We start from the raw sequence: 19,979 nt of genomic DNA, 5'->3' as shown, positions 1-19,979 counted from the left end.
CCCCAAGTAGTTCACCATGCCCAGGAATCGTTGCACAGCTAGGGCATCTTGCGGGACCGGCATCTCCGTGATGGCTTCTGTTTTCGTTGGATCGGCTTTCAGACCTTCTTTTGTGAATATGTGACCAACATAGCAGACTTGGTCGAGCCGAAACTTGCACTTTTGAGAGTTGAGTCTAAGTTTGATCTCTTGTGCACGATCCAGTATTTTCTTCAGATTAGCATCATGTTCTGCAGCATCGCGACCTCCCACAATGATGTCGTCGACTATGACAGCACATGGGTAACCGGCAAACAGTTGTTCCATTGAGCTTTGGAAAACTTCACTTGCTGAGTTGATGCCAAATGGCATGCGGAGAAATCGGTAGCGCCCAAAAGGTGTGCTGAATGTTGTCAACATGGATGACTTTTGATCTAGCTTTATTTGCCAAAAGGAGTTCTTGGCATCAAGCACCGAAAACAGGGTGGCACCTGACATTTTGCTGGCTACGTCTTCCACACTACGCATCGGATAGTGGGGTCTCTTTAAAGCATTGTTCAAGTCTTTTGGGTTGATGCACAGTCGTATCTCTTCTTTGTCTTTCTTGTGTGCTGCTACCATCGATGAAACCCAGTCCGTGGGCTCAGAGACGGGGCAGATGACTCCTTTGCTTGTCATGTTATCAAGTTCAGCTTTAACGCGGGCCTGCATCGCCAAGGGGACACGGTGCGCTGGACGCACGACTGGCCGTACAGCTGGATCTACTACCATGGAGTAGGTGATTGGCAGTTCTCCTAATTCATCGCTGAACACATCTTTGTATTTCTCTTTGATATTTTTGACAAAGTCTGTAATAGTCTCCGTGCCGACCTGGTGGACGTGAGGGCTGAATGTGACAAGTCCGAGACGCATACATGCACGAAATCCCAAAAGTGGAATAACATCACGCTCCACGAGGAAGAAGGGTAGCGTGTGTTGCTGTTCATCCAAGTAGCATGACAGTGAAACAAGACCTGCAGTTTCGATCCTGCTGCCGCCATAAGCCACTAGATTTGTAGACTTGCCACAGGGAATAATGTTCCCCTCAGAGAGTTGTACAAACATGTCCTTAGCCATTACATTACATTTCGCTCCGGTGTCAATCTTCATTTCGATGGGTTTCCCGTGCACATGCAGAGTGACAAAGCCTTCATCTCTATTTTTCATATGTGCATTGATAGTGTCCACAGAAATTCCATCTACATAGTATGTATCATCATCAGCGGTGTATTCTTTCTCTTGCTCGACCTTCACGTGATACACTGGTCTTCTAGTGGAGCTTTTCTTTGTGAAACTCTTTCTTTCTGTGTTGTGATACGCTGGCTTTGACTTGCAGCAATCCTTGAAATGATTCATCTTTCCACATTTGTGACATTTCAAGCCAAACGCTGGACATCTATCCCTTTGCGCTGGGTGGCTGCCTCCACAATGATCACAAGTAGTGATGTTCTTTGAATCATATTGATTTGCTTTCTTATTTCTTGACCTGTACAGTCCTCTATTGGAGCTTTGTTGTAGCGCATCCACAGGGTTTACTTGCAGAGTTAATGCTTTTGTGTTTTCCTCGGTCATTTCATAAATACGGCAGATAGAAATTGCCTTAGCGAGGGTCAAGTCACTATCGCGTAGCAGAGCCTTTCTTATACTGTCGTTGTTGATGCCACACACGATTCTATCACAAATCAATTCGTCCGTGAGCTCTGCAAAGTGGCAACTCTTTGCTTTTATCTTCAAATCACTGATGAAAGATTCAATAGTCTCACCTTGCTTCTGATTTCGAGTGTGAAACTTGTGCCTTTCCATCGTCTTGTTGTGTTGTGGATTGCACATTTCTCGAAATTTTCGCTTGAGACACGTGGGGTCTTCCCGAGACTCGGCCGGGACCATAACGGCTCCATTTTCTCCTGGCGCTCTAACTTCCGCAGCGTATACAAATGAACGCTCCCGTTCAATGGCTTCTGCTCCTGCAAGGTTGAGGAGGATGTACGCTTTTGTCTTGGCAGGTTTATCCGCGTGTGCAGCCTCGATAAAAATGTCATATTCACTTTCAAAAATACGCCAATTCTCGGCAACGTCTCCTTCAAAAACAAGAGGGTCTGGCCTGCGAAATCCTTCCGCCATAGTCAGCCTTCACTTAATTCCCCTCGCACTTCGGAGCACGGCGAAGAAAAAAAACACCACTCAATACACAGAGGGCAGGTCCGAGACGTCTTCTGACACCATGTCGTTATGTGCGTCGAAGCAAGCACCATACGTTCAGAGGACAGCAGTTTAATAAACTCACACGAGGATTCAGAGAACAAAATATATCACTTGGTTGCGTTACATCCGGGGAGCGAGAGCAGCTTCTTCGTCTCAGCTACGGTAGCCGTGCGGGACATTCTTTTAGCACAATACACAATCATGCAATTATCTACACAATGTTTGCTAACGTTAGCGGCCACATGCTTCTAAAACTATAAAACGCTGACTTTAGGGGCAACTTTTAGAAAAAATGTTCACAAACTTGAGGACATTTCGCCCATTATTGGTGAATCAACAAAAAAAAAAACACACACCACCACCCTAATGGTAGGACATGTCTTTCACCAACCAACTGACACCACCATTTTCTTCCCCATCAGACGGCGTCACATTTCTGCTTCTCTCTCAGATGCATGAAAACATATTTTTTTTTCATCGTAACAATTTTTTTCCCGCTGTATGCTTCAGATGTGAAGCGAGCGACTGCGCTTTTCTTCTCACCCGCGCCACCAGCGCCATGCATGCTGACGAGAGAAAATAAATCAAGCTCCCGCTTGGTTATTTTAAAGGCCTTAAAAGAGTCACCCGCCCGCTTTGACAGCGACGAGAAGGAAGACGAGTTCTATTCTCATTCGCTGTCCCCTTTGCCTTGCCACACCTAAAATAAGATCCTGGGAGCTGACAGCAAATGTATACGTCGCTGCAATATGCTTAAAAAATAAATCAGCTGATGTTTGAGTTGACCTGTCTCCTTGAAGCTCGAGCTTCTGACAGCAAGTAAGTCCTCCTTGCCAATAGTTGGCGCTGCGCTGATTTGATGCATTTTGTCTTTGCTCACAATCATCTGTTGTTGGAGTTATTGAAATGTTAGGCATCAAAACAACTTGTGGTATCTTTGCCTACTGCGGTTTGTGGGTCAGAGTTTGCAACAGGTTTGGCCCATGTTGGGTCGCATGCTAACGGGCTAACGCCTTTGTTCTCTCCCAAGAGTCATTTGGCAGGCCGCTCACCTCGCACCACTGCTGACGTGTGCCGGCTCTGATCTTTTGATCACCTGGTGCTCCCCAGCAGAATGGAGCCGGTGTCGCAAAAAGAAGACAAGAAAAAAAAAACTGGGGCATGGAAAGTCCCGAAGGCTTTGAGCTGCAACTTTTTTGTGCATAATCAGAAGCAAGGAAGATGGTGCAATGACAAAAAAAGTCGTCACAGAGACCAAGAACAAACCGGAATAAGAAATGGGCCCATGCCTAATAAAATAATCATAAAATGAAGTTGATTACGCAGTCGACGTTTAGGGGCGAGCGAGTGAGCGAGTGAGTGAGCGAGCGAGCGAACGAGGGGGGAAGCCAGAAGTGAAGCTTCCTTCTCTCTTCTTGCTTCTGCGCTCCACATTGAGTAGATCCCGTCTGCAAGCGGCGGCGAGGTGGCGAGCTGGCCAGCATGCTTTTCCTTCAGGCCATCTTGAAAAGGCGACTTCTCCTGCAGAAAGGTCAAACCAGCAACTTCATCAACTTTGCTTTTTTTTTTTGGGGGGGGGGGGGGGAAGCTTCCATCCTCCGTGGCATCTGCATGTTTGGAAAACCAAATGTATCATTTCTCCCCAGAAGTCATTCTAAAAACTGAATTTGAGCATCTGCTCAGCCGGTTGGACATTTCTACCGATTGGGGTTTCCGTGGCGACGTGCCGTCACTTGTTTCTACTTCTGAAAGGTTTTATGTTGATGTTGACGTGATTTTGTTCTTCTCCTTCTGTTTTCCACGTACGATTGTGGCAAATCTTCAATTTCCTTTTGATTTCTTTGCGCCGGTGGCAGATGGCGCGACTCTTTGCGTGGATGTTTGTCGCTTAGCCCGAGAGACTCGCTCGATCGGGTCCCCTCTGATGATTTATTGATGGATTGGGGGATCTCCGGCTTTGAAGTCAAGCCCGGAGACGGCGAGCAAAGGCAGAGAAACGGGGACGACGCGCCGCCTGCCGCCTTTCCGGCTCGTGATTACGACTCGGCAGATGTCAATCGCTTGTACCGCTTTTATTGATCAGGTGATGTGATGCTGAAGACGGCCTGGTGCCCAATTAAAAAAAAAAAGTGGCTATAAGCTGACCTTTGATATCAATTGATTTGGTGGTGCTTCTGAAAGCAAAGCGGCGCATTGGGTCACACTGGCGCAAGCTTTTGTTGTTTCCCGTCCGCGTCCCGCCCCTTCCTTCGCCTTCGCCGCCTTCCTCTCACTAATGCAGATGCACCTCCTTTGATTTTGTCACGAGAGATTAATTAGCGCGGCAGGAGGAGGGTATTTATACCGATGGCCACCGGAGGGAAACAAGATGAAGGTTGAGGCAGACACAAGTTAACGAGAGCCCATTCAATATGCAGACTTTGATTTTTGAATGAATGAATAACTTGCTTGATCAAATCTCCATGTAATTGTTAGCAACTAAATTTAATACCTTTGCTGGCTCGAGCCGTTTCTATTTTTTGCTGTTTTCCGGCAAATTTCATGTGTTTGCTGGCTGAATGTCCGTTTGCTGACTAAGGTTTGACTTTTTCTGGCTACTTTCATCTGCTGCTGTCTAATTTCCAACAGTTTAAGGCGAAGTGCCACATGTCGATAAAGTAATTGTTTGCTGGCTCGGTCATCGTGGCGCTTAGGTTATTTCTCAGGCTAATTGCTGGTCACATTTGTTTCCTCCAGGCTAATTTCTCATGTTTGCTAACGTCATGCTATTGCTTAGTGGATGTAGTGTCACGTGTTTGCAAGTCAATTTCACATTTGCTTGCTAAAGTGTCCCATTTGTTTGCAGACAGCATCCTCATCTTCGTCTTCATCAGTCAGGTGGGCACGCCCCCATTGGAGTCAAGCTGCCGTTTGCCACTTCAAAGTTCTTAGCGCTAATCCTCAGAGTAGGGATTCATTTGCACTCCAATCCTTCCGGAGGAAGACCGAGATAAGACCACCACCTCAGACCGCTACGTGTCTGTCTGTATACATGTAGTGTGTGTGTGTGTGTGTGTGTGTGTGTGTGTGTGTGTGTGTGTGTGTGTGTACACTGACATGAGTCACTCTCGAGAGTGCTTAATTTTCCCCTGCTTCCCTCTTGGCTTTCATGCTTGCACACACACACACACATGCAAACACACACAGATACGTATACACACACACAGACACATGCACACAACACACACAAATGGATTATTTACTGGCCACTCTACCATTTGTTGACTCATTTCAAATTTTCAGACTTATTTTTTGGGTTTTGCCGGCAAATCTTAATGTCTAATCGATCAAATTGATCCTGGCTTAAATCAACCTATTTTCTGACAACTGTCACATGTGTTCGCTAATTTCCTGCGTACATTTTGTTGGCTCATGTTTGGAAGTTGCTGGCTAATTTGATCCGTCTTGTTGGTCGTTGGGGCACGTATGAAGGAAGCAGGAAAGCTGCCGCGGGCGCGTTTGTGTGAGTCAGACAGGATGCTAGCCAAGTGATGCTGATGCAAAGATGCAGAGTGAACTTTTTATTTATTTCATTTATTTAGGAAGTGAAAAGTAGGTCAGGCAGAAGCAGGCTAGCGAGCTCCAAAAACAACCGACCAAAACGCACACGCGCACACACACACACACACACACACACACATACGGCGTGAGAGAGAGAGAGCGAGCGAGAGAGAGAGACAGCGAGAGAGAGAGAGAGAGAGAGAAGATAAGAAGCAGGCTTATTACTGACTACATGCGCACACACACACGTGAGCTTTTGTGCACTGCATGCTTTCAAATCTCAGCGCATGCTGCGAGGACTCGAAATAATTACAGCTACGGTTGTCACTTTGCTTGCACACAAATGCGACAAGATGATCTTGTTAGGCTGAAATGTTAAAGTCAAAAGTTAACTGAGGTCTGAACCCTTGGATCCATCCCATCTTTCCATCTTTCCTTCCTTCCATCCTAATCCTCCCATCCTTGAATCCTCTCATGTTTGCATCCTTGCCTTGTTGCTTCCTCGCACACATCTTTGCACCCCAGCATTTTGAATCCTTGCATTTCTCCTGCATTACCACGTCACATTCTTTCAACTTCACATCCCCAGCTTCTTCTGTCCTTCCACCCTCATCTCCTCACATCCTCTTACCCTTGCGTCCTCACCTCCTTTATTCCTTCCAGCCTCACCTCCTTACATCCTTTCATCCTCACTTTCTCGTATCTTTGCATCTCGACCTTTCATCTTGCATTCTCTCATCCTCACCTCCTCAGCCCTGCAGTCGACCTTGCATCCTCACCGCCTTACATGCTGACATATTTCCCTCTCTTCTCTCTCTCTCTCTCACTCTTTTGTTGTTTAGAGTAGTCGTAACGTAAGCGCCAGTCATCTTTGATCATCAAGCGCTCGGCGGTCCACATCTCATTCTCTCACTCTCTCTCTCTCTGTCGCTCTCGCTCTCGCTGTTTGCCCGCTTCTTCTTTGCGCTCCCAGCAGTGTGCGAGTGTCTCTGCGTGGCTGTGGACACGGCAGTTGATCTCCTTCCTCCATGTCTGCAGTCATGTTTTGTGGTCTGCGGAGGGACGTCGGGGCCACCAGTGGCGGTGAGTGCGAGAACCGGTTAGGGAAGGAAGGAAGGAAGGAAGGAAGGAAGGAAAGAAGGAAGGAAGGAAGGAAGGGAGCTGCAGGTGGCGCCCTCGAGCTTATGACGAATGACATCGAAGATGATATCAGAGAAGACAGGAATTCATTTTCAGTACTCCATGCCTGTAGGAGGGAGGCTGGATGCCATGTCATCCATCAGTCATGGACCAAAGCATTGATGACAGAAAGGGTGCAGAAGCGCCATGAACCGCTAGGGGGAGACACTTATCAGAAGTAACAGCCAGAGATGTCATGCCGTTTGCTTGAAGTTCAATGTGGTAGCTCATTTTTGTTGGCTAACTTAGTTTGCTAGTTAAAGCTGAATGTTTGTTGGCTGCTTTCTTGTGTTCTCCATGCAAATTCCGAAAACAAGTTTGCTGACTAATTTCTCAAGTCTTCCCTTCTAATTTGACGTTCGTTGGTGACATTCACTTTAGCAGGCCAATTCCACATTATTGTTTTCTGATTTTTGCTGTCTAATTTCTGTTCATTTCTTGGCTAATCCCATTTGCTTGTTGACAAATTTCTCATCCACGTTTGCAGACCAATCCACTATATTATTGAGAAATTTGCGGTCTAATTTCTGCCAGCTAAAGTCACATTTGTTTGCTAATTTCTTGTGTTTTCTGACTAATTTCACAATTTCACACAGCTCAATGCTCCCACTAATTCAACGTAATGGTGAGTTTTATTAATGGAATTTAATAAATGATAAATAATTAATTACAAATAAATAAATAATACAAAATGTATGTTGTTTATACTTGTTTTTATGCCAGTTGTATCATTTTATTTCATCGTATTTATTTATTATAAATGTATTATTTATATAAATGTATTATTTCTTTACATAAAGGCCGGTCTACAAAAATATTTCGTAACCGGTCCGTGGCGCAAAAAAGGTTGGGGACCACTGTCACAGATAGCTAGTTTGGTAGGTTGGTGGTTGATAAGTGGCTAGTTAGTTAGGTGGGGATTTGGGAAGGTTACGGTATGTGGTTGGATACTTTGATGATTAGGTAGTTGGCTGATAGTGAAGTAGGTGGGCAGGTAAGTGGGCTGATCATTTAGCTCGGTAGGCAATGTTTTAGGTTGCGAGTCGGGAAGGGTCGGTAGACGGTTTGCCAGTTGAGTTAGGCCATTTTAAATATGTTAGGTTAGCAGCTAATAGAACAGCGCTAGCGTAGTGACATGCATTTGAACGAGCGCGCGTGGGGTTATTAACCAAACGACTCCAGCGTCGTCCTATTTCGTGCATCAACGAGCATAGCGGGAGCAAACGAGTCAACCGGGCTGATGGCTCCTTTTTCTTGTACTTTGGCCTGCACGCACACAAACGCTCGCTCAGCCTCGGGGGAAATCCGGCTCGATCGATAGATTCGCTAATGAAGCCGCTAATGTGCCATTCTGACGTCGTTTCAACTCAAACTGAGCATCAACCTGTCAATGGCACACAGCACACCAAGGAGGGGGAACACGTCGGCTTGTTGATTGATTGTTCCCTTCCGTCCTCACTTCCTTCTTTGCTCGCATCCTGCCATCTACTCATCCACTCATCCTCGCATCATTCATCCTTGCATCCTTCCACTCTCACATACTTACAAACTTGCATCCTTCCATTCTTATGCCTTCACATCCCCCACGCTCCTTATTTACAAGTTTGCATCCTTCCTTGCATCATCACTTGCTTTCCATCCTCTCCTTCTCTCCTCCTTCATCCGTCCTTCACATTGGCGTTTCCTGCGCTGGCGAATGTTTCTCTCTGGCCAGAAGAAGAAAGCAAAAGTCAAGAACGCGAGCATGTCGCCCTGCGTGTGGTTTTTTTTTTGTTTTTTTTTTGTGACAGGTAGCGAGTGGGGCGACTCTCTGAAGCTTCTTTTGTCTTTGTGCTTGCTTTCAAGCACTCCCGCCACATGAGACACGCGTACAGAAAAAGACCAACATGTGATCCGCATGGACGACGGCGCTCTCCACATGCAACAGCCCGAACTCAGAGAACCGTGAAGCCATTCCGACACATCAGGCTGCAATTAAGCACAGCACAAAAGCCATTAAGCTTCTTAATTACTGCTTGTTCTTTCCATTGGCCTGCTTACGTGGGCGGCGCGCCTCTCGCTGGCGAGCGAGCGTGTGTGTGTGTGTATGCACGTGCGTGTGTGAGCGTGTGTGCGCGTGTCAACATGAGTTAACCACGGTGGCGCTTTGTGTGGACGCCGGCTAATTACATGTTGCTTTCGCCACTTTCAGCATCATAATGACTGCAATCAGGCGTTCACTGTGTAAAGTTCTTGAAAGAGTATTACATAAAACTAAAGTAGCTTTCCTTTAAGCGATTGTGCTATTCTCTTGCAAGTAAGATGGAAAAGTCATTGATAGGACCTGAGGGTCAGTCTTCCTTGAAGTCGGGGATGGAAGGAGCCAAGGATATGAAGATGTTATCTTGCAACGATGTCAGAAGGTGTGGCTATGTGAGCTTCCGAAAGTTAGGATATACGGATGTGAGGTTACAGGAAGGCAAGGATGTAAGGCTGCAAGGACGCGAGGATACAGGTGAGGGTTCCAGGATGCGAGAATGTTGGGATGTGATGTCACGAGGAGGCCTGGAGGCTGAGCATTGAGAAGGATGTGAGCTTGTGAGGTGAAGACGGTTGCACTGATGTGATGATGGAAGAATGCAAGGATACAGCTTGCGAGTGATCTAAGATGTTAGGATGCGAGCATTTGGAGGAGAGCTAGAGGTGTGGCTCGTCGTGCAAGGCTTTGCTGACGACGACTTGATAAAGTGGTCAGAGACGGTCCTCATATTTCTATCTTTTTTTAAGCCCCTCCCCTCCTGCGTGCCCATGATTAGTTTGATTATTCTCACCTGCCTCTTGTTACCTGTGGTGTATATAAGTCCTGTCTGTCCCTCACGCCTTCCCTTAGGGCCATTGTGTGTTGTTGTGTTGATGTCGGTCGGTTCCTGTTGTCTTAATGTCTTCACGTCCTTTGTTTCGCGTCCCTGTCAGTTAGTCCTTTTGTTATTTAGTTTGCCGAGTCTATTCGTTTGTTTTGCTGAATAAACATTTGGTCGCCCTGCTCAATCAATAGTTGGTTCTTTATTTGCAAGATCTTGGGGTTGTTTCACAATGCACTTCAGCAGATGAAATAAGGTCAGAGTCCAGATCAGAAGGTTTTATACTGTCCGCAAGCAGGAATACGGAAGGGAAGAAAAGGGAGGGAGGGGAAAAGAAGGAAAAATATATCCTCATAAGTCAGACATTTATTCCGTTGAATGTCTTATCTGCTGTATGTTTTGTATCTACGTGTCATGGAAAAGTTACCAAGCTGTGTGTGCCGTGTTTGTGGAGCAACAATGTTTGTAGAAATTAATAAGAATATTTAGACATTGCCGTTGCTCTATTTTCAAAGGCAATTTCTGAGATTTTGTGCTCGTGCTGCCGTTCATCCTCTCACGGTAAACCGCTTTGTTAAACAAACAAAAAAAAAAAAAATCCCAATGGAAAGACAAATTTCAGCAGACCGCAGCTCACTTAGCCGTGGAGCGAGTAAACTCGGATGAGCCGCGTGACAACATTGCAACGTTGTGCGGATGTCATTATGTTCATGCTCGCGTGCACTAGTTTTTGTGTGCACCTGTGTAATTGTGGCCATGTGTGTGTGAGACCCAAAAAAACCCCCAATCCAATCATTTGGCCTTTGCGAGCAGTCGTCACAGCTCCCTCACGGCTTGTGTGCTGCTGTTGTGTGCAGATGATGCACCGTATGGAAAGACCAAGGACGTCTCTGGACCAGAACACACCGCCACCTTGAGGAGACACAGTATACCAGGCATGTAGCACGACTATAGTGCAATGGGACACACGCATGCACACTAATCTGTGTGTTGTGTGTGGGAGAGTTAATCTCTTGACGAGTACACTCCAGTTTTATGCAAATATGACACCCAGTGTGATTCATTAGTGAACACTCCTCTCTGCAGTACACTTGCGTGCGGATGTTTTTTTGGGGGGGGGGACGCACCTCACTGATCCTGAATGTCGCCTCGAGCGATTCAGCTCATTTTGCTAATCTGTCACAGAAACGCTCCAGCTCACCTAGTTTGTGTTTTTGTGTGTGTTTGTGTGTGTGTTTGTGTGTGAGGGCACGTGTTTGTTTTTGTACGCGCGTGTGCGTTTTGCTTAGAAGCACTGCGGGGAGTGACGATGGTGGAGCTGGTGAAGAAGGAAGGCAGCACGCTGGGCCTGACCATCTCGGGAGGAACCGACAAGGACGGCAAACCGCGGGTCTCAAACCTGCGGCCAGGCGGGCTGGCCGCTCGGTACGTACGCGCGGACGCGGGAGGGCGGACGAGGGCGGAGACGTGACGGCTGTTGCGAACTTCAGGAGCGACCAGCTGAACGTGGGCGACTACATCAAGTCGGTGAACGGCATCAACTTGACCAAACTGCGCCACGAGGAAATCATCAGTCTCCTCAAGAACGTGGGAGAACGAGTCCTGCTGGAGGTGGAGTACGAGTTGCCGCCCTCAGGTGGGCACCGCTCGCTTTGTCCACAGCAAGGTTGTCGTGGGCAACTAAAACACATCAAGTCATCGAGAAGCATCATCACAAATTCATTCCAAAAATGAGCCAAAACTACAAACAAATTCTTGAAAAACTTGAGTTCCCCTTCCATTTCTTGGAATTGCCTTCAATGTCTTCTTCTCATAGCACCAGACAGCACGTCAAGCGTGATCTCCAAAACCATCGACGTCTGTTTGCACAAAGAAGGGAGCAGCTTTGGCTTCGTGGTGAGAGGTAAACCAGTTGCAGCACAGAACAGATTCCAAGGTTTTGGGTGGAAATGAGCTCCAACTTGGCAAAAACAAAGAGCTCGAGATGCTAGGCTAACAAGGTTGTAACTGATCGTCATTGTAAATTGCTAGCCGTCCGTTCGTCCACGTTGTCCTCTAATTTTGCGAGCCGTATGCAACTAGCTTAGCATCTTGATTTGTCTGGACTGTAATAACCTTTCTGTCCCCAGGCGGCAACCACGAGGACTGGCACAAGTCACGCCCCCTGGTGGTCACGTACGTGCGCCCTGGCGGCCCCGCAGACAGGTAAGGTCACGAGCACGCACACGCCTGGACGCTTTCATTCATAAGCAGAAGAATATGCCGACATCTTCCTCCTCAGCTTCCAACAGGATGACACTGCAAACTATTTTTACTCTGTCGTGTCTTTGAAAGAAAAGTCAAAGTGGGACGGCGGCAACAGAAAATAGGAAGAGATGATTCTTTCCAAAAGGCATCGGTGCTTTTTGTATTCCCGTTCGTGCAGACGTGCACACTTTCTTTCATGTTTGTTTTTACAAGCAGCTTTGTTGTCTGCTTTCATTGGTCTTCACGTGTCTTTGAGGCACCGTTGACCTTTTTATTTCTTCACAATAACCATTTTCGTGTCCAAATTAAAGACAGCCTTTATAAAGCCAACCATCCTCAACGGAGCCTTTTCCACCTGCTCGACATTCCTCAAGAGTGACCCGGGCATCAAAGACACGGCTTTCGCTACGGCCTGGCTATCTCCTCCTCGAGGCTCAGTTGAGCACGGAAAATTGCCTCCAAAATGTGGGTCAGCCTGGAGGAAATGAGGCCTTCACGCTGCTTTATATCCCATTTATGTGCCAGTCGGGAGGCAAGTTAAGCCTCACTTTCACGCCGTTAAGAGTTCTTCTGCCGTTGATGAGGAAAAGGCTTAAAAATGTGGGCGAAGAGAACATTGCGAGAAACAGTGCAAGTGGGAGCGGTCGCAACATTCGCCTGCTCGGGATGGCAACCGGGCGAAACATCACCACTGGAATTTTTTTTTTTTTTTTTTAATTTAACTTCACAGGCCACCTTGCCACTAAAATTTAGTAGGCATGACTGCTTTTAGTGTAGACCCACCAAAAAGTTTCCAGAGCAGCAACAGTGGCAGGTTGTCCCTTTCCAGCCTCCATATTTGATCCGCTCGCTACCAAATTTTCCCGTGTGTGTTTTCAGGGAGGGCACGCTGCGCCCGGGCGATCGCCTGCTCAAGGTGGACGGCGCGCCGCTCCACGGAGCCTGCCACAGCGACGCCCTCAGCGTGTTAGCTCAGTGCGGGCAGGAAGCTCTGCTCCACATCGAGTACGACGTCCCCGTCATGGGTGGGTGCACACGTGACCCAAGCGTGTTTTTCCAAACCTGCACCCAAGTCCATTTTGCTCGCAACTCCATCGCCGACACTCGCAAACTTCCAAATGTGGGCTGTTTTTCAATCCAACAGACACGTTGACCAATGCGTCGGGCCCTCTCCTGGTGGAGATGGCCAAGCCTCCGGGCGCCGCGCTCGGCATCACCCTGGCGTCGGCCGGCCATCGCGGCAAGCGAGTCATTGTCATCGAGCGGGTCAAGCCCGGAAGTGTGGTGGACAGGTACGGACGTCTCCGCCTAAAAAAAAAAAAAATGACGGTGGTTGTGCTCAGATGCGGAGCGCTGCACGCCGGGGACCACCTGCTGTCCATCGACGGGACCTCCACGGAGCACTGCAGTGTCCTGGAGGCCGCCCAGCTGCTGGCCAGCACTGGCGAGCTGGTCAGGCTGGAGATGCTCCCTGCGCAGCAGAGCCGGTTGACCGGGAACCGGCTGCATGACACCGGTGCGGGATTCACTCTCTAACGAGTCGCGAGTTGGAACAAAAGGCAAAGATCCACAAACGTCACGTTTGCGTGTGTGCGCACATATGTTCCAGTGAAGGTTCACAAGTCGGACCACCCTCACCCTTACTCGTGGGACCCCTGCGCCAACTTGTGTCCACCACCCGCAAACTGTAACGCCAGTGCCAGCCCGCACAAGTCGTGGACCTCCTCCAACAACAACCACCTGGACTACTGCAAGTGTGAGCGGGCATGGCGCCGATGCAGCCGTATGTCGTTGAACACGCCAGCGCAAACGTGTCGCCTCCTCTTCTGTCCGCAGCGCTGGTGTCCGCCAATTTCTCCGCGGGCTCCAGCAGCACGTCGGCCCCGAGCAGCCAGGGCTCCAACACGCTCCCGAGGCCCGCCGTCCCCGCCAGCCCTCGGAACTCGCTGCTCAAGCGCAGACACAGAAAGAAGGACCACAAAAGCTCCCGTGAGCTGGCGTCTTCATTTGGCAGCTGCCGACATGAAGATTGTTTTAAAAAAAAAAAAAAAAAGTTGTTTGTGTTTGTCAGTGTCGCTGGCGTCCAGTTCGTTGGGTCCGGGCGGTCAGGTGGTCCACGTGGAGACGAGCGAGGTCATCCTGACGGGGGATCTCCTCAACGGCTTTGGCGTCCAGCTGCAAGGAGGAATATTTGCCACCGAGACGCTTTCGGCGCCACCGCTCATTCGTTTCATCGAGCCCGACAGCTCGGCCGAGAGGTGAGACCCGATTGGCCGGATGGGGCCCGAGACCGATAGATAGCCCACCGAGTAGAATCTCTGCACCGCGAGGCCACTCGCCCCTGCTAACAGCGCTAATTAGCTGCTGGGATGGATGAACATGGAGACATCTTCCATTGTGGGTGACGTCGCCGCTGCTCGGCAGGTGCGGCCTCCTACAGGTGGGCGACCGGCTGCTGTCCATCAACGGCATCGCCACCGAGGACGGCACCTTGGAGGAGGCCAACCAGCTGCTCCGCGACGCCGCGCTCACCAACAAAGTTGTCCTGGAGATTGAATTCGACGTGGCAGGTGCGTATGGCCGACGGGGCCTTGACGGGAAGCGGACTCTGACTATATCCTGTCCCGCCCCGCAGAGTCTGTGGTGCCCAGTAGCGGAACTTTCCATGTCAAACTGCCCAAGAAAAGGGGCGTCGAGCTGGGACTCACCATCAGTGGTAAGAACAAGCTTTTGCTTTTCAATCAGCTTACGTGGCCAAGTGTTTACTTTTGCTACCTGTAAAAAGAAGATGGCTTTTTTTTGTAAGTATCGGCTGGGCCAGCTCTGTTGGAAATGTTCATGGCCAGTCAGTCACACTCATTTGGGTTGTCAGAGAATGCAATAGCGCCCACATGTGGTAAAATAGAGTATCTACTTGAGGAGTATCCTGCTTCTGAGGCTTCACATATCGGAAATGTTTTTTATTTATTTTTATTCACGTGTTTTTTTGTATCTGCAGCCAATAAAAAGGCAGGAGAGCCTCTCATCATTTCCGACATCAAGAAGGGCAGCATGGCACACAGGTAAGTGTCGATTTTCTTTATTTGTCCCGCCTGGAGACCTCTCTGTCACACACTTCGGGTGGAGCATAGCCCACCCAGGACCAGGACCAGGACCAGGACCTTCTTTGTCAGGAAGAAGTGATTCTCTTAAGCTGTCGTCGTAATATTGGATTCCTTCAGGACGGGAACTCTAGAGCCGGGTGACAAACTTCTGTCTATCGACAACGTTCGTCTGGAAACCTGCACGTGGGAGGAGGCTGAGAAAATCCTGCAGCAGTGCGAGGAGCTGGTCAAGCTCAAGATCCGCAAGGACGAGGACAACTCGGGTGAGACCCACTGACAAAAAAACCGACTCAGAACCTGGCACTTAGAGCAATTTGTGATAAAGCCTTGAAAATACACTATCACTATGTGTGTTCCAGAAGAGCAGGAGACGTCTGGCAGCATCATCTACACGGTGGAGCTGAAGCGCTACGGAGGCCCGTTGGGCATCACCATCTCGGGCACGGAGGAACCCTTTGACCCCATCACCATCTCCGGACTGACCAAGCGAGGCTTGGCTGAGCGGTATAAGCACGCAGTCTCCAAAAGTTGACTTAGGAGCTTTGCTCGATATGTTTCCCTCCCTTTGGCAGGACGGGCGCAATCCACGTGGGCGACCGCATCCTGGCCATCAACAGCGTGAGCCTGAAGGGCAAACCCCTGAGCGAGGCCATCCACCTCCTGCAGGTGGCTGGCGAGAGCGTCACGCTCAAGATCAAGAAAATGATCGACAGTAAGCGTGTGGCAGGTCTGGAAGTGTCAATTCGGTCAACCTGGTGGTGGGAGATGAGTTCTTTTTTTTTTTCTCCAACAACTTTTTCCCCCACTCGGCTTTCCAATTTTTTTTTGCCCTTGTTCTAATTTCCATTTGCCTTGTCGCTAAGACGCAGACGACAGGAAGGAGAGCGACGCGGACGACGCAACAGAGAACGACCTGAGTGACGGCGAGGACGACGACTTGACCGACTTGACGGACAGCCAGCAGACCAGCAAACTGTCGGAACTTTACGCCACGACCATCCGCAGCGTCGACTCTGCCATGGACTCCTGGGATGGCTCTGGACTGGACGCCGGATACTGTAGCCAGGGTAAGGTTTCCTGAAAAAGTCATATACATCTGAAAAAAATAATAATAATTAGAATAAATACGATATAGTACATATGTAGTTGAATTTATTTCCGTGGCGCAGCCACGTACAGCCAGCAGACCTCCAACGGCGTGGCCCTTCACCCTCATGAGTGGCGCAGCGCCAAGCAGCAGCAGAACACTACTACGCCCCCTGCTGGCTGCCTGAAAAATTACCCCTTCAGCGACGGCGGCTTCAGCGAGGATGAGTGGGAAAAACCGTTGGGGTGAGAGAGCAAAAGCTGAAGTTCATTCTTTCATCTTCTGAACCGCTTATCCTCACAAAGCTTGCAGGAATATGAACTTTAGCCAACCATAATCCCCCCCCCCCATCAGATTCCTTGGCCAACCGTCAGATGGAATTTTGCTGGACCCCGACGACAGCTTCTGGTGTCAGGCCCTGGAGGACTTGGAGACCTGCGGCCAATCAGAGCTGCTCAGAGAAATCGAGGTAAGTCACCGTATTGCGTAAAGCCAAATGACAAAGCAATGACACAAACAAATCACAGGAAAATAAGTCATGCAAAAAATCCACATTCAAAAAATGACACCTCAAAACTCACAAAGGGAAAACATTCACAAAAAGTCACGCAATGAAATCCACCATCATTGCTCTGTGGCAGGCGTCCATCATGACTGGCACAGCCATCAGTTTGGGCGTCGAAGGTGTCAGCAAACCTGCGAGCGATGCCATCCTCAGCCATGGCCGGATGAGCCCCTTGCAGCGAAACTCCCTCCTCCACCAGGGGGCGCTTCTGCACGAGGAAGGTGCGTGAGCCTCATGGCTCACTTATGTCTCTGCGCCTTCATTGCACTTCTTTCACATGAAAAGCAAAATACCGCTAAATGGCAGATGGCGACCCGGAGATGCACTTCCACTCGGACGAGCTGCTCCGTGTGGGGACGTGCCTCCTCCGGGATGACATGGTGCCGCTCCAGCAGCACGAGCGAGAGTCCAAGTCCAAGGCGGGCTCCTTGAGGGTTTCTGAGAGGACTTGGGAGTCGCGGCGCATCAAGGAGGAGATGCAAGGGCTATTGTCGCCCACGCCTCTGGAGTTGCACAAAGTCAGCGGCTGCCGGCTAGCAATGCGAGTGGAAGTTGTCATTGGCGCCCGGCCTCACATCCGTTCGCCTTTGGCGCCCCCTGCAGGTCACTGTGATGAAAGATCCCGAAAGCGACGACTTTGGCTTCAGCGTGTCCGACGGCTTCCTCGAGAAGGGAGTTTACGTCAACATGGTCCGTCCGGACGGACCGGCCGACCGCTCGGGCCTCCGACCATATGACAGGATCCTTCAGGTGCCATAATTTTTCTGATCTCTGTCAAAGGTGGGCTCCTCGAGCCACACGACTTGACTCCAGTCAGACTTATGACTAAAAGGTCTTCCAGACTTGACATCGTGGATTTTTCCATCTGTTTTAGGTGAACCACGTCAGAACTCGGGACTTTGACTGCTGCCTGGCGGTGCCGCTCATCACGGAGGCCGGCGACCGGCTGGAGCTGGTAATCAGTCGCAACCCGCTGGATGGTGCCGAGGACAACGGCAGCGCTCTGTACCGGCACCCCCTGGACCTGTAGCACACGCGCTCAGGTCGACGTCACTGTGAGAGGAAAACCAAAACCACATTTGGGCTTGGTTGGGCTGTTCATTTGAAACTGCAGACTTGAAGTTGATGAATTATTTTCTTTGAACGCCTTCTATGTGCAGGGCGATGCGTTTTCAGCCGACAAGCGCCGGGTTTCTCCTCGTGGTGAGACAGGACACAGTCGCGAGAACGTTCAGTGTGTCATCTTGAAGGCATTGTTCTGTGATGTCCTCACAATGCACTTGAAGGGAAAAGGCTTTATGTGCAGTAAGTTTCCAAAAGACAGCTGCTTTTGTTCAAGCACATTTTCAAGTCATGGTTGTGTCCCAAGACTTTTGTTCAGTTTGTGTACAAGCACATTTTAACTTCCGGGATGAGTCCCAATATTTTTGTCCAAATTGAAAGATTCTCATCCACAGACGGCAATCCAAATTCGACATGTTGTGGTTACCACGGCAACAGCTGAATTTGCAGGCTTCTTCTGTGAGTGCTTCCTGCCTTTCCAGGCTTTGCGTTTCCATGCGGAAACTTGCACAATCATGAGGTCGCTCTCAAGTAGCTCAAATCCACCAAGTGTCTCCTCACCACCACCGTACCCCCTCCCCCCATATTTTTAGTCCCACGCATTCCTTCCTGCAGCTTTACATCAACGTCAACAGCTGCTGTTTTCTTCCGGAAGGTCGCCCTCCCTGTGGCAATTATTTGAGGATTAGTGGCGCTAAGAGGGGCCTTCACGGCCGTCACATGAACTCGTCGGCCCGATCGTGCTCACAGCGCACCCCCGCCATGCCATTAACTACACAAACACAAGAAGTCTATTTCAGTTTTCCGACGTTATGGCGAGTTCAGCGCACCCCCTTCTTCCTCAAAAGCAAGTAGAGAGCAGAAGAAATGGACACTTTTTCAAACGCAGTTGGCGCACCATTTCGCACCTACCCAAAAAGTATCAAAAGAAAAAACGATCAAACTAATGCTCAACCTCACACCCTGCGTGTGTGTGTGCGTGTGTGTGCATGCGTGTGAGTGTGTGTGAGCATGTGAACATATGTGTGTGCGTGAGTGAGAAAACATAAAAAAGCACAAATTGGTAGACTGTAAATTGTCATAACCTTTTACATGAAGACATTTTGTAAAACAAACAAAAAATAATAATTCTTGAGAAAAGCCTTCCAAAAGTCTTGTGTTGGTTTTCATGTATCTGTAACGCGTGTGTGTGTTTTTCTATGCATCTCAATGTTCAAGTTCTAGAAGTAAACATGTTCTGGGGCTAAAGGATGATCACTGTAAAATATTCAAGTCTCGACTTTGTTTGAATGATATGCAAATGATGTCCTCCAATATTACAACAGTCATCCTCTACTTAGTGAATTGGCAACTTGAGAAGGTCAAAATAGCACTTTCCGAAACATACAGTTGTAATTGCAGATTGGCCTGCTCAGCCGCATGTGCGTGCTTTGGCCACATGAGGGCAGCATAATCAAGACATCCGATATTGACTAGAGTAGCGCACCACCGCTCCAATCTTCTGATCGACTGATCAGAACAGAAACAGTCGTTGTTTTTTGCAGATGATAAAGCCCGCTGAGCCACTTTTTGTTCACCTAAAAAAGAAATATGTTGTTCTCCGGTTCGAGTTTTTTGTCTGCGTTATTCATATGAACTCGTCGGAAGGAATGTGCGTGTTTGTTTTTGACGGGATGGCATTGAAGCGCTCAAAATCAGCAAAGCTTCTTCCTCAAACCAGATTGGGCTTTTCAAAGGTCTCATTTTGCCTCTGTGAAGTTCCCTGTAAGAAAATATTTTTATACCACCAATTTACTCTTCCCAAACTGGGAAGTAAAGAGAAAAAAAAAAGAGTTGTCATGTGCAAATAAAAGCGCAAACTTTCTCGATGTCATTTCTTTTGCACGTCAGCGACCGCTTCACTGACGCAATCGAAGTTTCTGGCCAGTCGCTTAGAAATCCATCCATCCATCCATCCATCCATCCATCCATCCATCCATCCATCCATCCATCCATCCATCCATCCATCCATCCATCCATCCATCCATCCATCCATCCATCCATCCATCCATCCAAAACTACAATTTCAAATTAGAATTAGTGTTTCAAATTAGGGTGAGGGTTTCATTCTCGGGTTAGGCTTTCAATGTAAGGTT

The 19,979-nt window shown here is 48.7% G+C and overlaps 1 protein-coding gene across 1 annotated transcript in view; it reads left to right on the top strand.

Annotated features, from left to right (window-relative positions):
- Positions 1 to 19,111, top strand: part of grip2b (glutamate receptor interacting protein 2b) — a 30,362-nt gene extending 11,251 nt beyond the window's left edge. The window contains exons 2-25 of the mRNA XM_061291025.1: positions 10,637 to 10,714; positions 11,069 to 11,204; positions 11,270 to 11,415; positions 11,596 to 11,682; positions 11,909 to 11,984; positions 12,906 to 13,051; positions 13,171 to 13,318; positions 13,370 to 13,542; positions 13,636 to 13,782; positions 13,863 to 14,015; positions 14,098 to 14,284; positions 14,451 to 14,596; positions 14,662 to 14,742; positions 15,025 to 15,088; positions 15,248 to 15,393; positions 15,490 to 15,634; positions 15,703 to 15,842; positions 15,994 to 16,197; positions 16,300 to 16,462; positions 16,572 to 16,686; positions 16,859 to 17,003; positions 17,089 to 17,300; positions 17,386 to 17,532; positions 17,657 to 19,111. Of these exons, the coding sequence (XP_061147009.1) occupies positions 10,637 to 10,714; positions 11,069 to 11,204; positions 11,270 to 11,415; positions 11,596 to 11,682; positions 11,909 to 11,984; positions 12,906 to 13,051; positions 13,171 to 13,318; positions 13,370 to 13,542; positions 13,636 to 13,782; positions 13,863 to 14,015; positions 14,098 to 14,284; positions 14,451 to 14,596; positions 14,662 to 14,742; positions 15,025 to 15,088; positions 15,248 to 15,393; positions 15,490 to 15,634; positions 15,703 to 15,842; positions 15,994 to 16,197; positions 16,300 to 16,462; positions 16,572 to 16,686; positions 16,859 to 17,003; positions 17,089 to 17,300; positions 17,386 to 17,532; positions 17,657 to 17,812 (3,341 nt within the window). The 3' untranslated portion in view covers positions 17,813 to 19,111. The remainder of the gene's footprint in view (positions 1 to 10,636; positions 10,715 to 11,068; positions 11,205 to 11,269; positions 11,416 to 11,595; positions 11,683 to 11,908; positions 11,985 to 12,905; positions 13,052 to 13,170; positions 13,319 to 13,369; positions 13,543 to 13,635; positions 13,783 to 13,862; positions 14,016 to 14,097; positions 14,285 to 14,450; positions 14,597 to 14,661; positions 14,743 to 15,024; positions 15,089 to 15,247; positions 15,394 to 15,489; positions 15,635 to 15,702; positions 15,843 to 15,993; positions 16,198 to 16,299; positions 16,463 to 16,571; positions 16,687 to 16,858; positions 17,004 to 17,088; positions 17,301 to 17,385; positions 17,533 to 17,656) is intronic.
- Positions 19,112 to 19,979: the final 868 nt, after the last annotated feature.

Source organism: Syngnathus typhle, linkage group LG11 (genome assembly GCF_033458585.1).
Source record: "Syngnathus typhle isolate RoL2023-S1 ecotype Sweden linkage group LG11, RoL_Styp_1.0, whole genome shotgun sequence".
Taxonomy (NCBI): Eukaryota; Metazoa; Chordata; class Actinopteri; order Syngnathiformes; family Syngnathidae; genus Syngnathus; species Syngnathus typhle.
This window is presented reverse-complemented; position numbering and strand designations above follow the sequence as displayed.